At 41.7% G+C, this 20942-nt stretch overlaps 1 protein-coding gene and 1 non-coding gene across 5 annotated transcripts in view; both read right to left on the reverse strand.

The window, feature by feature from the left end:
* The window catches only part of pabpc4 (poly(A) binding protein, cytoplasmic 4 (inducible form)), a 42183-nt gene that overhangs the window by 11133 nt on the left and 10108 nt on the right, over positions 1-20942 (reverse strand). For all 4 annotated transcript variants that reach the window (XM_085962697.1, XM_085962696.1, XM_085962698.1 and 1 more), the window contains 7 exons: positions 19927-20042; positions 17708-17847; positions 15940-16034; positions 10469-10606; positions 8293-8388; positions 3770-4042; positions 41-131 (listed from right to left, as the gene is read on the reverse strand). In XM_085962697.1, the coding sequence (XP_085818823.1) occupies positions 41-131; positions 3770-4042; positions 8293-8388; positions 10469-10606; positions 15940-16034; positions 17708-17847; positions 19927-20042 (949 nt within the window). The remainder of the gene's footprint in view (positions 1-40; positions 132-3769; positions 4043-8292; positions 8389-10468; positions 10607-15939; positions 16035-17707; positions 17848-19926; positions 20043-20942) is intronic.
* On the reverse strand, positions 2394-2526 carry LOC147103247 (small nucleolar RNA SNORA55). The gene has a single exon (XR_015073019.1). It is a non-coding gene; the product is annotated as a small nucleolar RNA SNORA55 (small nucleolar RNA).

Here is a 20942-nt window from a genome sequence, read left to right on the forward strand (position 1 = left end):
AGCAAGTAACCATGACAACTGCCACTGCTGTAATGCTTACCTTGGGGCCTGGTTTGTTGCTGTTGCCAACGTGGACTGGGTCTCATCTGAGCCATCTGATTTGGTGCATAATAGGTAGCTCTGCTTTGTGCCTAGAATAAAGCCAGAACCCATTTTACCCTTTCAGCAATAAATTTCTTCTGCAGCTTGCAACCCTCGGAACATAGCATGGATGAACTACAGAATTTGTTCATCCCAGTTTGCCATAAAAATAAAACAAAAAAGGTGACTCAACCGTGGCTAACGAGGGAAATTAGGAGAGAACTTGGATGATCAGCCATGATCGCATTGAATGGCGGAGCAGGCTAGAGGGGCCGAATGGCCTACTCCTGCTCCTATCTTCTATGTTTCGATGTTTCATAATTACTTTGACAGGAATTAAATCCTAGAGTTAGTGTTCATACATTCATTTCTTTCCACTTTAATTACTACGTTCATTTTTCAGCAGATGCTTAGTCACTTGATCAACGCACCATTTTCCTTTGTTTTGCTAACTTGGTTACATAAACTTTTCCCTTGCTAATTCTGCGTCAATTTACTCTGCAGGCTTAGTTCCAGTATAATTTGACTGACGCAGTACCAAAAGCATAATATAAAATATTATGCCAGTATGCAAAATACTCCTCTCAGAAAGCATAAATATTGGAAAGTTTTAATTATACTCTAGATATAAAACTGATTCTGCAATACAGGCGACATGCACAATCAAATTCTGTAGTTGCACTGTATATATAAATGATGATTCTGTGGGGGGGGGGGGGGTGGGAGGTGTTTAACCAAATATAAGTTACTATGACCAGGGGCATTGTAACAGCTGCGAAACATTCATAATGATTGAGACGGTTAAGCAAGTAATGTAATGAAAGGAATGACTGCTATAAAACTGTTCCAAGATTTCACAAGGACTTCACTTAGATTGGTCCAATACAAACGTGTTTTACATCAGCTTGTCTGTAGTTGTATCTCTTCCTATCAGGCTACGTATGTAAATGACGGAGTTTCTATCCCTACAAAACAAAGTCAATACTGTATTCATTTCCTCAAAAGGGGAAAACTTCCTAATGTCAAATACACATGCAAAGACAGATTTTATACTCAACATTTGCTGCACATTCAAACTAAGCCCTGGGTGCAGTGCCGCTATCAAGCAGGTTTAGAACCATTAAATTCAAGCTGATCCAGATGCCCTTTTCCAGAACATCTGCCAAACAATTGATAGGTTCCCCCTGCCCTAACCCTGAACTTGCATTTTTTTCCTAATTTCTTTCATATCTCCCTTCATGCCCTCTCTGAGCTCATCTTATCTACGAGACTCACCTCCTGTTCTCTCGACCCTATTCCCACTAAACTGCTGACCACATAACTTCCCTTCCAGGGCCCCATGCTAGCTGATATTCTAAACGGTTCCCTCTTCTCTGGTACTGTTCTTCCCCCCAACCCCCTCAAATCTGCCACCATTATCCCCCTCCTAAAAAAACCCACCTTTGCCCATCTGTCCTTGCAAACTAACACCCCATCTCCAACCTCCCTTCCTCCTCTGGAATTCGCTCCCTAAAGCTCTCCACCTCTCTTTCCTTCTGCAAGATGCTCCTTAAAATCTACCTATTTCCTGTCCTAATATCTCATTATGTGGCTCGGTGTCAAATTTTGGCTGATAATGCTCCTGTGAAGCGCCTTGGGACATTTTACTACGTTAAAGGCGCTACATACATGCAAGTTTTGTTATATTTACGTACATCATAATGTCAATACTTCAAATAAAAAACATTGGCTGCAAAGTGTTTGGGGACTTCCTGAGGATGTGAGAAGGTGTTACATAAATCCAAGGTGTTACATAAATCCAAATTCTTTCTATATGAAATCCAAAAATTACCTGCTTTAAGTATTCTGACTTTCTGGCTACTATGAATTAAGACAATGGGCTTGTGTGGACCATGGTAAACAGCCTGAAATGTGGGCCCCTGGTGGCCTGGTAAGTAAATACACGACATGGTGTTACGCGGCATTACGGACTCACGAAGGTCTCTATCTTGATGCATGGTCTTCAGCAGGATAGTGGATCTTAGCCACTGCAAGGCCAGAGAAGGAGAAGAAAATTTCATATAAAGTTCCCAATCTTAGGAGCTTTCCAGTGACTCTTGTTCAAAAACAGTACTGGACTCACCTATGATGCCCCACGATTGAATAGCCTGCCCCATACACAAAAAATGGCCAATTGGTGAAGTGACTGGAAGACTACCTGCACTCATGGAGCTGTAGCCCAGCATGAGTCGCAGCCTCCAAGAAAAGAGAAAAAGAAACGCATCCTAAAATCAGAAACGCATCCTAAAATCATTCTGTAAAAGTAACCTGATGTCTGTTGCAAAGTTGTAGAGACAAGCCTCAATTTAGAAGGGACCCATCTGGATTTACTCAGCATTGTTTTGGCACATCAGCTCCTCCAGACTCTGCACTGCACAATCAAAACTGGTTACAGGAACTAGGTGCTACATTACATATATAGACCTATATATGGACAAAGCCACATAACAGTACATTTTCTATGTGCAAAAACCTTTGCTATTTCTATGGTGGTACTATAGCTAGATGTGTTTTTCCTGAGCTGTAGTCCATTACCTTGGTGTCAGGTAAATTGCCTCCTCTTGAGCCGTATGTTAAATGTGTAACTGTTAACTGACTAATATTTCCTCTATTTGTGTACCAATAGATTGAGATAAAGGATAAGAATGGATTGATCACGCTAATAGGGGTATTCTACAGATCACCTAATAGTGAAGGGAAGTGGAGGAAGAAATATGTAAGAAAATCCATGAAATTAGTAAAAGACATAGAATAATAATCATAGGAGATTTCAACTACTCCCAAATAAACTGGCAAGAGGTAGAGAAAGTGAATGGCGTTTTTACAGAGGAAGAACCCCTGCGATTTCTGCGCCTGATTATTATCCAGCAACTCCTGTTGGAAAGCGCATGTGTGTGGATCTCTAGTCATAGCACATGTGGTTCAGCTGTGTGATGCCCCCTTTCCTATGTAGCCTGCCAATACCTGTCCAGGGAAAGCACCAGAGGGCTTATGGTGCCTCGGGAACCTCACCCCAGCAAGTTTTAATGTCTTAAGGAGAAAAGAAAAAAAAATGCAATAACACACAAGTAAAATACAGGGCAACACAGTGGCATGGGAACAACAAAGAACAGTATGATGACATGTTAGGAATCAGGTTCAAGTCCTGCTCCTTTAAGCTGTCTAGGAAGGACTCTGTGTGAGAGATGCAAAATGACATGAGACCATCCCACCAGGCTGTTGGTCAACAGTGATATTGGTGGGGCAATAATATAAAAAGTAATTGGCATAAGGCTCATGAAAGCCTAAGTGCCAGCTGAAAGAAACACCAAAAAATTACAAGGGCCACTTGCCTTTAAAACCTGCATGCCCGTCCATGCCTCCTGCCTACCAGGTTTCACTGGGCATGGTAAGAGCTCAGAGTCCAGCATGCCTATGGGCTGGAAAATGATGTGGGATTCTTCCCTGCCTTATTTTGCATATGCTAATGAGCCTGCTTTGAGTGGGAGCTTCAGACACCCAATCTAGGCCTGACCAGAATATACAGCGGGGCCCAAAACCAGCAAGAATCTGGCAGAACTAATTTCCACCAGATTTCCCAAACTGTACTGTCCTGATAGCTCCCTGATCTGGAGTGTTAAGATGACAAAAATTCCCCTCAAGGACTCACCTGAGGTACAGCTGGCATAAAGTAGCCTCCTGCAGCTGGCTGAAATTGGTTGATGATTGTATTGGCTGGCATGGCCCGCATCCCTGCAATTCGTTGCATATACTGATTAGTTAAATGTGCCTTGCGTTCCTCTTTTCTTTGGGCAAGGGCTACGTACAACGGCTTGGAACCAACAATACGCCCATTCATTTCTGTTACAGCTTTTGTGGCTTCTTCAGGAGAGGAGAAGCAGACAAAACCAAAACCTTTGCTTCGGCCATCCTCCAGCATTACCTTTAAAAACAGTAAAGTGTCACATGCTTAAATCAAAGTTGCGGTGATATTCAAAGCAGTTCCCAACACTCAGAGTCTCTAATCTTAGCAACACAGTTGCTGGCAAGAACCAAGTACAGGGAAAGTCATGACCCAAATTTATAATCTTAGCTATACAGTTGTGGAAAGGAACAGTCATGACTGAAGGCCCACGCTACACTATCCTTGTAGCCTATTGTTATCCATGGCAGAGGTTTGGGAGAAATCCACCTACTCATAATCTGGGTTAGGTGGGTTAAGGAGGTGTATGGAGGCTTGAAGGAGAAAATTTGAAAAGGCATTTGGCATTAACATATTTTCATTTCTTAGTTACTTAAATCTACAAATACAATAATCCCACATTTCCAAAGAACAGAATTATTTTGGGACCATACAGAAAATGTTAGATCAGAACTCTCATTTTCCTCCACCCCACTTAGAAAAGACTGGCATTCCATTGTATTAATCAAACACTTCAAAAGGCAGTAATACAGGAAACTTTCTGGTATCCGGCACTGACGGGACCGAGCTGGTGCCGTACCATCAAAACTGCCGTAGAAACCAGCGCTAATGTTAAAACATACGAATCAACAAACCCTGTTGCTTAGCAACAGCTTCAAAACAGTCGGCCGCAGCTTAAAAGCATCTCTGTAGCTAAGCAACAGCTTCAGCTAGACCTTGCAGAGCCTGACTGGAAAAAAAAAGCAACGAGAAGTAAAAAAAACTTATAGGAAACGGCTCCTGAATTTTGCCAGTAGATAGAGCTTTCTGGACATTTAACCTCCGGTTAAACGAAAGTTTCCTGTATTTATTCTATCCCAAAGAGAAGCTCTTTTTCCCTCTCCCAGGTATATATTATTTTAGAAACTAAAATATTAAAGAACTCAGCCTTTTGTGGAGTCTTCTCTTCCAAAAGATTTCAGTATTGGGCTGTTTCATGCAGAGTAGCTGTGACTTTAACAAGGAATCAGATTGCATTTGCAGATAAACAGTCGAAATGATATTACACAGGTAGAAATCTGTTAAAAACTGTCCATTTATAGCTGGGAACAGGGTTAAAATGCATCTCAGTTAACAGATGATCGTCTCCTCTCACCTAAATAGCTGCATAGTGTCCCATATACTAACTGAAGTAGGTCCATCGCCATCCATTTGAAAGTGGATGCATGCTCACAGGAAAACAAAATTTTAGCAGTACAGGTACACTATCCCTTATCCGAAAGCCTTGGGACCAGCTGAGTTTCGGTTTTCGGAATTTTTTGGATTTCAGAAGGTATTATTATAAGACTGGGAAATTTGTATTTAATATAAATTTTAAAAGTTCAGGCTACCTCTTGCGACTGTTCCGTGTCTCATTCCCCTTCCTGCTTCTCTGGAAAGCCAAATATCGGCTGACTCCTACTAAGCTGGCCCGCAAATCAGGTCGGGTGGGGGGGGGGGGGGGAAGAAAAGAATATTGGACCGGCCACTGTATTGTTGGGTTCACTCTCCGGTACCTCCTTCACACTGCCCGGCTTGGCCTGCAATCTCCTACCCAGGAGGGAACTCTGTGAACCTCTGCCCTGCTCAGCGTAAGTTGTGCGCCACTCTGGTCATGTTGTGCGCACGACTTACGCTGAACGAAAAACTTTCGGTTTTTAGAGGTTTTCGGAAGTTCGGATAAAGGATAGTCTACCTGTATCTGGCAAATATCAATCATCATTCTCAACATTACAGTCTAAGCCAGCTCCCTTAATGGCTCAGCTGGTTAAATGGCAATGAGTAGCTGAACCATCCAGACCGTAAAGGTCCAGCTTTGTTCCCTAGAATATGCTGTGTTAACTGATCTCAACCATAGCAAGGGCAGATCTACTACTGGCATGAAATCTCAGAATAGGATTCCTGCTCCTGAACACTATCCAGTGATTCCCTGCAGCAAGGTGTCAAAACCTTCAGAAAAGGAGTGGTAAAAAAATCTCCAAGAAGAAAAACAGCTAAGCCTATGTCTTCAGACTTTGACTGGACATGAAGATTATTAATAAGTGAAATTGTCCAATGGGCACTGCATCACAGAACAATGTGCTTCGGCGGGGTTTAGTCAAGTTTGGACCTCAATTGCTGCAAGTTGAAACTGCTCAATGAATGCCCATCACTGCTAGATTTCATTCAGTATTAAAGGAGTTCACATTAATTGAACATTAGACAGACATGGCCAGAACTAATCTTAACCTTAGTCCTGACGAGCTTTCCCCTTCCAAAAATCCTATGGAACTGGCACAAACACCAGCCTCGATCAGATATGGCCAACCTTCAGGTCTAGAACCAGCAAAAGAAACTATACTGACAGAAGAGCCATAAAAGCTTTAAATATTGTATCCTAGTATGTTCACTGCTCTCTGTTCCTGCCTCAACCACTCATTCTCCCAACTTCTCCATTCCCTTTCCCCTCCTTTCTTTCATTCCCTTTTTCTCAGCAGCTTAAAACCTAACCTCCTATACAATCTGCCTTGTTCGCCAATAGAGAGGCCACTTATGGTTTCTGCCTCCAGAGGCAGCAGTGCCGCTTTGCTCGACTCCAAACCAGTGCATAAGAGCAGGGCATGTGTGGCAGACCCCATACTGGACATGGTGCCACATTAAGGTTAAAGTTAGTTAGTTTGCATTGCGAATCATTTACAGTATATTAATTAGCTGGATCAGAACAGAAATAAGGTGGTTAATTGAATCTTTTATTTTATTCTCAATCTCTTATATCAAGCTTTGAGTGTGAGGAAAGGTGCTAAAGGAAGCATTCAAAGAGTCTCACAAATATTGCTTAGTAGATGCCGATTGGCTATCCAGGCTTCAAATGCTGCCCAACAACAACTTGCATTTATATAGCACCTTTAACATAGTAAAACATCTCAAGGTACTTTACAAGAGCCGTTCTCAAATAAAATTTGACAACGAGCTACATAAGGAGATATTAGGGCAGATGACCAAAAGCTTGGTCAAAGTAGGTTTTAAGGAACGTCTTAAAGAAGGAAAGAGAGCTAGAGGGGCGGAGAGGTTTAGGGAGGGAATTCCAGAGATAAGGGCCTCCGCAGCTGAAGGAAACTCATCTCAGAGTCAAATACAATACCAAGGTTGTGAATGGACTGGTTCAGCCTTAGACAATTGCCAGGGAGAGGGATGGAGTTAGTGACTAGGGAACGGAGTTTGTGGCTGGGACCGAAGACAATGGCTTTGGTCTTCCCAATATTTAGTTGGAAGAAATTTCTGCTCATCCAGTACTGGATGTCGGACAATCAGTCTGACAATTTAGAGATGAGGGGTCAAGAGAGGGTGGTGAGGTAGAGCTGGGTGTCGTCAGCGTACATGTGGAACCTGACGCTGTGTTTTCGGATGATGTCGCCGAGAGGCAACATGTAGATGAAAAATAGGAGGGGGCCAAGGATAGATCCTTGGGGGACACCAGAGGCAACGATGCAGGGGCGGGAAGAGGAGCCATTGCAGGTGATTCTCTGGCTACGACTGGATAAATAAGAATGGAACCAAGCGAGTGCAGTCCCACCCAGCTGGACGACGGAGGAGAGGTGTTGGAGGAGGATGGTATGGCAGGGGCGGAAACCTGATTGGAAGGATTCAAACATGGAGTTCTGTCAAATATGGGCATGGATTTGGGAGGCGACAGCACGTTCAAGGACTTGAGAGGAAAGGGAGGTTGTAGTTTGCAAGGACAGAGGGGTCAAGGGTTGTGTTTTTGAGAGGGGTGATGATGGCACATTTGAAGGTGGGGTTGGCAGTACCTGAAGAGAGGAACCGTTAACAATATCAGCTAACGTGGGGGCCAGGAAGGGAAGTTTGGTGGTCAGCAGTTTAGTGGGAATAGGGTCAAGGGAGCAGGAGGTGGGTCTCATGGACAAGGTGAGCTCGGAGAGGGCATGAAGGGAAATAGGAGAGAAACTAGAGAAAGATGCAAGTTCAGGGCTAGGGCAGGGCGGAACCTTAGAGGAAGTTTGGCCTGGTGGGCTAGGAGAAGAGAGGGAAACGGCAGAGGCAGCTGAACGGATGGTCTCAATCTTAGTGACAAAGAAGTCCAAGAGCTCCTCGGACTTGAGAACAGCTCATTAAGGGAGACTGACCTTTCATAAAAAAAAAAAAAACTACTATCCAAAATTTTAAGTGAAGCTTAACCAGGAAAGGCATCCTTTTCAATTTTTTACCCTTGTTATGCTGTCTTGCCTCATTAAACCAGTAATTAAAAAACATACCTTGGCACTGGTGATTGAACCAAATGGAGCAAATTCTTTCCTCAGTTTTTCATCATCAATGGTGTCATCTAGGTTTTTGATGTATAGATTCACACCCTAAAAACAGTTTAATAAAGTTCAGTAACCCTACAGTTATTGCACAAATTAATGTTCTCAAATCTAGCAGCTGAAAAATAGAATAAAAATGCACTTAAATAAATGCTGCATAATTCCAACCTAATGCAATAAAATTATCACTGCTCCAATACACACAAACCAAATTGGAGCCAGAAAACTCAAATTCCAACTCAGAAAATGCTCTGCAAATAAATGGTGGAGGTGACTGTTAGAAGTTCACATTGTAAGGCGTGAAGTTTTAATCACCTACTTGACTGATCCACTGTTCAAATATGCATTTATTATGGGCTGAAAAAGCTATTTCTATACTAGGCAACAATAACAAAATATCTTCATTATTTTTGTGGGCTGTAAACCATAATAGCTATAATTTCTAAAACTAGCATGCTTTTGTAGTAATCTGGCATGAACTTACTGGGAACTCTCCAATATTGAAAAGCTGCCAGAGTGTGATGAAGGGAAATCATGTAAGAAATCTCATTGTGTTTTTAGTCCAGTTCTGGTTTGTGCACATTCCTGGACTCACAATTGCAGTACCCGGCAGCTCATTTTCAAAAGGGGAACCAACTGTACAAAGAGGAAGTCTCTTTAAGAAGTTGATTTAAAATTTGATGAACGCTTTCTTTCAAGATGCACTGATGCTAATGTTCTGAAATGGAGCGCGTCATAGCAAATCTCTTGGCATGGTTTATGCATGTGCATATCGGATTCAGAAGGGAACAAAATGCATTGCGAAACTTGGAATAGATCGATTGAATAGCCTGCCCCAAACACAAAAAATAGCCACTTGGTGAGGTGAAGAGACTGGAAGACTACCTGCACTCATGGAGCCGTAGCCCAGCATGAATCGCAGCCTCCAAGAAAAGAGAAAAAGAAACGCATCCTAAAATCATTCTGTAAAAGTAACTTGATGTCTGTTGCAAAGTTGTAGAGACAAGCCTCAATTTAGAAGAGACCCATCTGGATTTACTCAGCATTGCTTTGGCATAACAGCTCCTCGAGTCTGCACTGCACAATTAGAACTGGTTACAGGAACTAGGTGCTACATTACATATATAGACCTATATATGGACAAAGCCACGTAACAGTACATTTTCTATGTGCACAAACATTTCCTATTGCTGTGGCAGTATTATAGTTAGATGTGTTTTTCCTTAGCTGTAGTCAATCACCATGGTGTCAGATAAATTGCCTCCTCATGTACCGTATGTTAAGTGTGTAACTGTCAGCTGAGTAATATTTCCTCTATTTGTGTGACAATTTCCTCCTCTGCACATTACATACAGACATATCAATGTCCAGGGTTTTCTACATGTGGGGGAGGAAGGGGAGGAGGGCAGGGGAACAGCAACATATTATAATGTTGATATATATTGTATCAACCATTCAACTTTACCAACACTCCTAGCTGGGAGATCAAGATAAAACTGTTTCACGTGGATTGAATCCAAACTCTCAAAAAACTGGACCTCAAGCAAAGCATAAAACAGTGACAGAAGATTGGTGCTAAAGTTTGGGCAGCTGTGATCCTCATTTTAGTAATTGGGCACACCATTGCATATGAAAAAGCATTACATGACAATTCTCTCTCTTCCCCACCCCCGACACACACAATATTCTCAAATTAAAACAGCAGCAATTTAATGTTTCCTAAAAAAAGAGTAACTATTCCATAATTTGGTTTGATTTTTAAACACAGCTGAAATGAAATGCATTTCCTGGATGTAATACATGTCCCGCAACAAATTAGTCAAGAGATTTCCGGTTTGTCTGTTACTTTATCCCCAAACTGACACACATGGGTTCCCTGCTCTTCAATGAATTGCAAGGGATTTTCATTCAATCATCACAAAGATCAGCTTAAGAACAACCTTAAGTGAAATAAAATGACATTATATGACCCATGTACTTGTCTATCTTACAGGGCATTTTTAAACAAGTGTTTTCCTTACTTCTAATCTTTTATTTCAATGGAAAATAGTAAAATAATAGTGGTAGGAGTATCTTCCTAAAGTGGTTATGCATTGTGAGGACATCCCAAAGTAGCTCCATCACACACCTGATATCTGCTGATCCGCTCCTGTTTTAACTGTTCGAACTTTCGTTTCAGTTCAGCCTGTCGTTCCACTTTTTTCTGGGCACGACCAACAAATAGCATCTTTCCATTCAGTTCCTTCCCATTCATTTCTTCCACAGCCTGCATATACACACAAGAAAAGAGCACCAACACATTTACATGATATAAACAAGAACAACACTTATAAAACTTGACATTTACTAGTGTATGTAAGCCAGGATTACTCAAAGGGCACTATACTGCACAATGCTAGATTAAAACCAACCCTATAGAGGCAGATTGTGACAATGCTCTGTGCATTAAAACACTCCCATTCTAAGGAATTAAGTTAGTTGCTCATTCTAAGAAATTACATTAGCTGCTTGAAGGAAATTTAAAAAATCTAAACTTAATACCTATTCAGAGAGCAATCTATGGAGCATAAATAAAGACTTAACTGTTTTTTGCAGAAATGTACTTCCACATTAATCAGAGATAACAGGGAGGTTTTTTTTCCCTCTTCCTCACCAATTTTCTCCCCAGTTCTCCTGAAGGTATTAACTCTTTGCCTTGGTATACCAGCAGCCACTAATGCCTTAAAAATTCAGCCCTGGTTCAGTGGCAGCACTCTCACAACGCTCAAGCCCCACTCCAGAGACGTGAGCACATAGTCTAGGCTGACACATCAGTACAGTACTGAGGGAGTGCTGCATTGTCGGAGGTGCCGTCTTGCGGATGAGACATTAAACCGAAGGCGCATCTGCCCTCTCACATGACTGTAAAAGATCCCATGACACGATTTGAACAAGAGTCAGGGACTTCTGGTGTTCTGGCCAACACTTAACCCTCAACCAACACCTAAAACAGATGATCTGTTCATATATTTAATTGCTGTTTGTGGGACCTTGCTGTGCGCAAATTGGCTGCTACCTTTCCTATGATTATGTAAATTGGGCATGTTCACTGGAAGAGAGGTCGGGGTGATAAGATTGCCGTTTTTAGAATACTAAAAGGAACTAGATAATGTCGACCAGCAATTTCACCTAGTCCAGACAGTAGAACCATAGGTAAGGCCTGCGCTTGAGGGGGGCAAATTCAAAACTATCTGCCAAAATAATATTTCAATAAGCGCGTGGCCAATCTATGGAACAGGTTTTGTGGGAGATGGTGGAAGCAGTTAGTCTTGATGCATTCAATGCAAATTAGATAGATTTCTTTCAGAAAATAGCATTTTGGGATACAGTACATGAGTAACTTGAGACACAATGTGGTAACTGTAGCATGCTTGGGAGGAACAGGTGACTTTGGACCTATGGTTCCCAAAATTCTCCCCTACTGCCTCGTGTCTTGTCTGGGTCTGTTGTAGGCTAATTGATAAAGATTGATTGCTGTGTTTAGTCCATTAGCGTTGTATTATGTGATTATCAGGATGGTAGAAGGCGAACTGGATGGACCGTGGTCTTTTTCAGTCTAACAATTTCTATGTTCCTATGACTGCACTTTAAAAGTACTTCATTAGCTGTAAAGTGCCTCACTTGTGCCTTGTAGATGGTGGAAAGGCTTTGGGGAGTCAGAAGGTGAGACACTCACTGCAGTATACCTAGCCTCTGACCTGCTCTTGTTGCCACAGTATTTATGTGGCTGGTTCAGTTAAGTTTCTGGTCAATAGTGACCCCCAGGATGATGATGGTGGGGGATTCGGCGATGGTAATGCCGTTGAATGTCACGGGGTGGTGGTTACACTCTCGCTTGTTGGAGATAGTCATTGCCTGGCACTTCTGTGGCGCAAATGTTACCTGCCGCTTATCAGCCCAAGCCTGAACGTCGTCCAGGTCTTGTTGCATGTGGGCATGGACTGCTTCATTATCTGAGGAGTTGTGAATGGCACTGAACACTGTGCAGTCATCAGTGAACATCCCCATTTCTGACCGTGTTAGAGGGAAGGTTATTGATAAAGCAGCTGAAGCTGGTTGGGCCTAGGATACCGCTCTGAGGAACTCCTGCAGCGATGTCCTGGGGCTGAGATGATTGACCTTCAATCACCACAACCATCTTCCTTTGTGCTAGGTACAGCCAGTGGAGAGTTTTCCCCCTGATTCCCATTGACTTCAGTTTTACTAGGGCTCCTTGATGACACACTCGGTCAAATGCTGCCTTGATGTCTAGGGCAGTCACTCTCACCTCACCTCAGGAATTCAGCTCCTTGGACCAAGGCTGTAATGAGGTCGGGAGCCGAGTGGTCTTGGCGGAACCCAAACTGGGCATCAGTGAGCAGGTTATTGGTGAGCAAGTGCCGCTTGATAGCACTGTCGATGACACCTTCCATCACTTTGCTGATGATTGAGAGTAGACTGATGGGGCGGTAATTGGCCAGATTGGATTTGTCCTGCTTTTTGTGGACAGGACGTACCTGGGCAGTTTTCCATATTGTCGGATAGATGCCAGTGTTGCAGCTGTACTGGAACAGCTTGGCGCGGCTAGTTCTGGAGCACAAGTCTTCAGAAGGATAGCCAGGGTGTTGTCAGGGCCCATAGCCCAGTGCGCTCAGCCATTTCTTGATATCACGTAGAGTGAATTGAATTGGCTGAAGACTGGCTTCTGTGATGGTGGGGACCTCAGGAGTAGGCCGATATGGATCATCCACTCGACACTTCTGGCTGAAGATGGTTGCGAACCCTTCAGCTTTGTCTTTTGCACTCACATGCTGGACTCCACCATCATTGAGGATGGGGATATTCATGGAGCCTCCTCCTCCCGTTAGTTGTTTAATGGTCCACCACCATTCACGACTGGATGTGGCAGGACTGCAGAGCTTTGATCTGATCCGTTGATTGTGGGATCGCTTAGCCCTGTCTATAGCATGCTGCTTCCACTTTTTAGCATGCATGTAGTCCTGTGTTGCAGCTTCCCCATGTTGGCACCTCATTTTTAGGTATGCCTGGTGCTGCTCCTGGCATGCTCTTCTACACTCCTTATTGAACCAGGGTTGGTCCCCTGGCTTGATGGTAATGGTAGAGTGAGGGAAATGCCAGGCCATGAGGTTACAGATTGTGGTGGAATACAATTCTGCTGCTGCCCCACAGCGCCTCATGGATGCCCAGTTTTGAGCTGCTAGATCTGTTCTGAATCGATCCAACTTAGCACGGTGATAGTGCCACACAACACGATGGAAGATGTCCTCTGTGAAGATGGAACTTCGTCTCCACAATGACTGTGCGGTGGTCACTGCTACCAATACTATCATGGACAGTTGCATCTGCGACAGGTAGATCGGTGAGGACGAGGTCAAGTAGGTTTTTCCCCTCGTGTTGGTTCTCTCACCACCTGTCGCAGGCCCAGGCTGGCAGCTATGTCTTTCAGGACTTGGCCAACTCGGTCAGTAGTGGTGTTACCGAGCCACCCTTGGTGATGGACATTGAAGTCCACCACCCAGAGTACATTCTGTGCCCTTGCTACTCTCAGTGCTTCTTCCAAGTGGTGTTCAACATGGAGGATTCATCAGCTGAGGGAGAGCAGTAGGTGGTAATCGGCTTCATGGAGACTTCATGGGGTCTGGAGTCAATGTTGAGGACTCCCAGGGCCACTCCTTCCCAACTGTATACCACTGTGCCGCTACCCCTGGTGGGACAGGACATACCCAGGGATGGCGCTGGATGAGTTTGGGACATTGGCTGAAAGGTATGAATCTGTGAATATGACTATCAGGCTGTTGCTTGACTAATCTGTGGGACAGCTCTCCCAATTTTGCCACTTTGAGAAGGACTTTGCAGGGTCGACTGGGCTGGGTGTGCCGTTGCCGTGTCCGTAGCTGGTGCCAAGATTGATGCCGGGTGGTCCGTCCGGTTTCATTCTTATTATTGCATTTCGTAACGGTTTGTTACAACTGAGTGGCTTGCTAGGCCATTTCAGAGGGCAATTAAGAGTCAACCACATTGCTGTGGGCCTGGAGTCACATATAGGCCAGACCAGGTAAGGACAGCAGATTTCCTTCCCAGGTGGGTTTTTAACGACAATCTGACAGTTTCATGGTTACCAATACTGATACTAGCTGTTTCCAGATTTATTTAATTAACTGAATTTGAATTTCCCAGCTGCCGTGGTGGGATTTAAACTCACGTCTCTGGATCATTAGTCCAGGCCTCTGGATTACTAGCCAGTGACATTACCACTATACTACGGTTCCCATTGATTTATAAACTTTTCACAAAGTTAGAAGTTAGCTTTTATAATTAAATAATTGCACTGTGCATCAAAATGAATGAAATATTCATGTTTTATGCAAAAGTTGTAATTTACACTTGCAACTACAACAGGTGGAATTATTTTTTTAAGCTTTAACCAGTTACTTTTGATGCGAATCAAACTATCGTTGTAATGTGCCCTGTTCTCAACCCAAAAGGCTTACTTCTAATTCAATATGACATCCAAGACAGGGTATTTTCAAAGAAGCTTTGAGAACACCGAATTGAAAAAAAATCAGATAGTAAAATGTAAGACAATCCTTCCAGCATACATTAAAAAAATCATCCAGAATATTCTAATATTTTTAGTTTAATGACCATAGATTGTGACCTAGCCACAAACCATGCACAACGTCCTCTGCCTTCCCCACAAAAACTGTAAAATTGGGACAGCGAGTCAGACAGAACAGTATTTGGCAACAAGAAGATTCCACAGCGAAAAGCTACAGTTTTTAGGAAGAAAAATATTGAACTGAGTGTAAGAGAAGAAAATGACTTTTTGTAAAAACAAATCAAACGGTTTACGTAGTGACGTTGCTTCTGTAGCAAAGCATTATCATACTGACCCTGATGTTTCAGATCATTTTGAATATGACTCCATATCAAATATAAGTCTGATATCCTTGAACTAGATTACATTATAGTAGCAGCCTTGTTTGGACTGCATTACTTGCCTTTGCTTTCAACATCAGATAATGCTCGTACAATTTAACGGTACAACGTTTACAGCTCAGGCTGCCTCACCTTTAGCACTTCTTTTCCATTATTACATGTGGCTCTCATTAAAGCAGAATTGTTAGCACTTCTCCCCATTAATAAAAGTTCACTTTGCATTCCAAAATCTGTTTCGCAGTTCAGCATTTATAACACTGAGTGTAATTCATAAAAATATCAAAATTATTTCTCAAAGCACCTCAAATTTTATTTGGAAAAATTTCTCAGCACCTAAAGTAGTTAAGAGAATGCAGATCTTGGAAAGCCTCAATTCTAAACCAATTTATTTCAGCTGACCATATTTAAATTTCCAAATTATTCTTAAAAGTTTGGGGAAATTCAGTTTCTCTGCGTTCTTCATGTACAGAGAATTCATTTTGGTGACTGACTAACTTTGTCTAGTAAAACTTGCATTCTAAATAGCTACACACTAAGTGTGTGCCAAAAAAAGTGAGCCGTTCTGATCCATTTCCACATTGGACCAAAAAGTTAAAAGCTCCTGTGAACCACTATACACACCTTGGAAGCATCTTCATGTTTTTCATAGCTAACAAAGCCAAAGCCTTTGCACTTTCCGTTTGGATCTGTCATTACTTTGACACTGAGGGTTTTGCCTAAGAGGGCAAAGAGAAACAGAAAAAGGATAGATGAATAATAGCAGATATGAAAACTAACTAAGCAGCAAATAGAATTAGCACTTCTTTACAGAAGCAGCATGAGCGCTTCCTTCTGGGGCAGGAAGAAGATTTGTGCTGCCCACCCTTTCCCCCTCTCTGTACTCTGGTGGTTAACATCTGCAATTCATTTTGCAGTCATTTTTTTTCTGTTGCTACTGGAGTATGTGTAAGCTCAGCGTGCCCTCCAAAAGGCACTCAAAATCGTTGGGGCTCTCAAAAAGCAGAATGCAATTACATTATCTGAAAAAGTTCGGCATGTTTGCATCCTCAGACCACCACCTGTATGCCGAAATTTAGATAGGTCCCATTCATTTCAATGAGAAGCAATCGATGCAAATAGGTATGGAATTTTCTTTAGATCTCTCTTTAAAAGCCTTCATATTTTGTGTGCAATCTTTTGTTTAGCACTATCTATGCCTCATTCAGGGTGCCGCTTTAAAGGAGGAATTTCTTCTCTCAGAGGGTCGTAAATCTGTGGAATTCTCTGCCCCAGAGAGCCGTGGAGGCTGGGTCGTTAAATACATTTAAGGTGGAGATAGATTTTTGCAAGATAAGGGAGTGAAGGGTTATGGGGAGCAGGCAGGGAAGTGGCTTTGAGCCCAAGATCTGCCATGATCTTATTGAATGGCGGAGTAGGCTCGAGGGGCCAAGTGGCCTATTCCTGCTCCTATTTCTTATGTTCTTATGTTTAATCAATTCCATCACCACAGAATCCCTTTTATTTTTAAACTTTGAGTATTGTTTTCCGTGCCAATGGTTGTGATGGTGGCAATTATGGAAGCATAAAAGTCACTTGCTGTGCTAGTCGCAAAGTAAACTGAAAAACTGTAACAGGATTGCATTTCAATGTTTAAAAGGTTAAACACTGTTTCCAAGAATACTGAAATTGATCATGTCTTATTGCAGCATACACTTTCAACAGTATGAGAGAGGATGAGCCACGAGAAGAGAAAATAAAGGAAACTATAATGTGTAAGCTTAATATTGCAATTCAAGTTTCATTCCAAAATGAAAGTTCAATTATTAAAATTGGATATTTATCACTCTCCCCATTTACAAAAAAAATACACTCACCGTGTAATTCATTGAAGTGAACACAGAATGCTTCCAGCAAAAAGAGATCATTCCATGGTTTTCTTTGGAGAGAGAATATCAATATTCTCTCCTCTAATGTCCTGCACCAAGACCACCTGAGTTCAGGCCTCTGCCAATGCTGCTCACTGGGAGGCATATGGAAGGAGTCAAACATCCATTCTCTCTGTGGAAAGGCATCTGGCCTCACAGCATCATCCCACAGCAAAGCAGCTGATCAGGAATTCAGAAGAATGGGGAAAATGACCACTGAGAGGATTTAATTATAAACAGGAAAAATTCAGATCATCAAATTGGCATGAAAGAATGCTCAAGCACTGTGCTGAGATCTTGAAAGTTTAAAGGCAAATTAAAATATAATAATTTGAAAGATAAATGAAAATACTACCCACAGCACTTGGACACAGTCCTGGAGAGGAGAGCGTTGCCGATATCATGGGATTGGAAAACATAAGTACAGCACTACCAGTTCATACTATCTCCATTTCAAGCCACACTTGTACCAGAGTTCCACTCACCAAATTTATCAAACATTTCTTTGAGTCGTTCATCATCCATATCATCACCAAAGTTCTTTATGTAAACATTGGTAAATTCTTTTGCCTTTGCACCGAGTTCAGCCTCTCTCTCTTTACGAGACTTAAAACGGCCAACAAATCTAAATTAAAGAGTAATATAATATTTAGTGAAATTCAAAAATCAAGCAAAAGCTTTCATGATCCATAGAGAGATTGGTCCTTGAGGTCACATATTTGTTCTTGAAAATACACAAATAACTATCTGAATTATGATTTAGTTTGCAACATTTTGATGGCTTAGGCCCCAATTGAACCGCTCAGTACCATCTCATTCCCTTTCTCCTCCATGATGTCATACTCTTCCATTCTTCCTCATGATAAACATAACTATGAATTTTCACACAAATAGAAAGTAGTAGTGCTGTCCTAATCCTAAAGCTTCACAGTCAAAAAAGATGAAAAATGATTATATAAAAGAGACATGCTGAATGGACCACTACCCTTCCCCTAGAACTGGACACTTCCATGAAAATTATCATAGTTGGGGATATTGTCAGCTCCTTGCTTTAGTGTTTTAGGGCAGAGAGTTCATTACAGTATCATGAATAGATTACACATATCCAGTAGCCATCTCAAAACAATGAGGTTCCCGTGTTGGAGATGTGGGCAAAATGAGGCAAATTTCTTAAATTTGCTGCGGGATTGTCCCAAAGTAAATCCATTCTGTGCAAGTGGTCATGTTTCTCAGCTTAGCTGACCACACTCATGTCTCACACTGACTGTGTGTGTTAGGTATTATTGAGATCTATTTTTGTGGCCCATAAATCAATCATAACTTCTTTGAAAGGATAGAATTAATGGTGTGCTTGAAATTAGTTGCTTGAATTTCAAAAGCTTACTTTAAGCAGCAGCAAGAAGCTCTAGCAGCTAGTCCCAGTGCGCACTCTCTCCCAAACACTCCTACATTGTGCAGTGAGGTAGGGTGGTTCTTCATACTGAGGGACTGTGGGTTATTCTGCAGACTCTACAAAAGTTGGAGGCAAGTATTGTGCTACAAGGTCAAGTCCAGCTATGCTACAGATATGGACTGGCAGCATAGTCCATTGTTATATTTTGTTAACTTACTGTTGATCTTTGTATGATGTATTTCTCTATTTACTATTATTTTCCGTTAACTTTAACTTACAGATGAAAAATAAATAACCAAAAAATATATTTTAGGGTAAAAAGAAATTTAAGCTATAAAATCTGAACTGAATTCTCAGGCTCTTGTCACAAATGAAAAAAATGGAATCCAAGATGAAAGATTTACACTGCATAGCATTTACTATAAATGCAAGGCTGCTGCAGTTCCAGTTAACAGGCCTTTGTTGATGAGATTGTTCATTTAAGGGAACATTTATTCAGTTAGGAAATTCCAATACACTCCAAAATTTAAAAATGGTGCTTTATAACAGGCTCTGGTCTCAGCCAGCACTACAACTGATACAAGTACTTGGAAGCAAAAGACGAATGTGTGTATAGTTAACTATCTACTTTGATGTTTTGCTAAAACACCTTTAACTTTTTGTGTTCCATGGAGCAGTTATCTTATCCACGCACCAGGAGGCTGACAGCTAGCTTGTCAACAGTGGCATGCCTCTCATGAAGTATTATTTATTACTACTTTTAGGCCTTGAATAGCTGAAACATGGTTCTTCAGAGCTGGTTTTTAAACTAGTTCCAATTTTTTAAATGCGAGTCCCAACTCTAAAATGGGCCGTAAGATCCACCGAGGCACCAGACAAAAGAACAGTGCTTTAAGCTGTTTTAAAAAGCTAAAGAACAAATAAAGAAAAAAAATGAAGTTAAAACAGAGAAAAGCAGTGGGGAAGACAAGAATAGGGAGAAAAGAGCGAGCAAGCAAAAAAATCCTTTTATTTAAAATTTACTGCTTATTTTAGTTGAATTGGCTGTAGAATGGCCCAAATTAAAATAACTTTAAAATGGTACAATTAAATCACCATGTGGAAATGTCGACAGCTTTATCCAACAGACACATTTAGCTATATATGAATTTTAAATAAATCCATGTCCATCAGTGTTACAGATCTGTCTTCTCCCAGAATGGAATACAACCAATGAACTATTTAATACAAGATATCAGCAGCACTGTCCACAGTCTGGCAGCATACACATTAAAACCATGATTTAAACACCTAATGCTTTAAAATACTCACACTTTCCGGTCATTAAGCAACATGCCATTCATTTTCTCAATAGCTCTATCTGCAGCATCCTGAGTCTCAAAGTGAACAAATGCATATCCTTTGGAGCCATTTTCGTCACATACCACCTGAAGAGAAGAAATATCTGTGTTTCTGGACAGCCTGAACTTGCACTATACTTTTGATGAGAACTAAATGGTTCTACAGTAGACATGCCTTTAAAAACACAGGCCAAATGCAAAAGGCACTAGGTCCTGGATGAAGGCTATAAACTTAAGAGTTCACCTCCAGTACCATGTACTTGATAAATTAAAGCGAGAAATGCATTTTGTCCTTAAAAATAAATCTATACAAATGCTAAGAAAAACTCACTGGGCCAGATTTTGCTGGAGTGGGGCATCTTCCTACATGCCCTGTTTGTTAGACTTACAATTGCACATGTAGGTTTAAAAAAATTTTGCCCACAAAGTTGCTGGAAGTGCAAGCTGATAACAATGCAGTGAGGGTCACAGGGCATCTGGGACCTTGGGGAACAATGGGGCAACAAGGGTATCACCTTAACCAATGAGATGAAAGGATCAAGAAATAAACAGAGGAAGGACTGAGAAGGAGGGTGAATTAAATGTCAAATCAGGTACAGAAAGAGAAAGAGAGAGTGAAAGAAAGATTGGATTAAGAGAGACAGAAAGGAAAAGTAAGGAAAAAAATGACATTTTTAAATAAAACAATTCACAACCTCAAGGAATGAGACTCCACACTTATAATTGTTTACTTTCTGGGCAAGAGAGGTTGATTAGCAGTCATTAACAATTATTACATTGTGAAAAGGGTACTTATGCTGATAATTACTAGACTTAACTTTTCATGGGCAGTTTAATGGGCGATCATGTACAAATGCAGCAACGCTGCGAAAATCACAGGGAGGTTAAGGGCGAGATGTCGTTTTCATGAAGCTAACAGCGGAGCAGCACAAATCGGCCAGCAACTTCTGGCAAATCGCAATTCACGGGTTACCTCTCCCTTGCTAC

This window comes from Somniosus microcephalus, chromosome 20 (genome assembly GCF_052327205.1).
Source record: "Somniosus microcephalus isolate GS21.2 chromosome 20, FLI_Smic_1.0, whole genome shotgun sequence".
Classification (NCBI taxonomy): domain Eukaryota; kingdom Metazoa; phylum Chordata; class Chondrichthyes; order Squaliformes; family Somniosidae; genus Somniosus; species Somniosus microcephalus.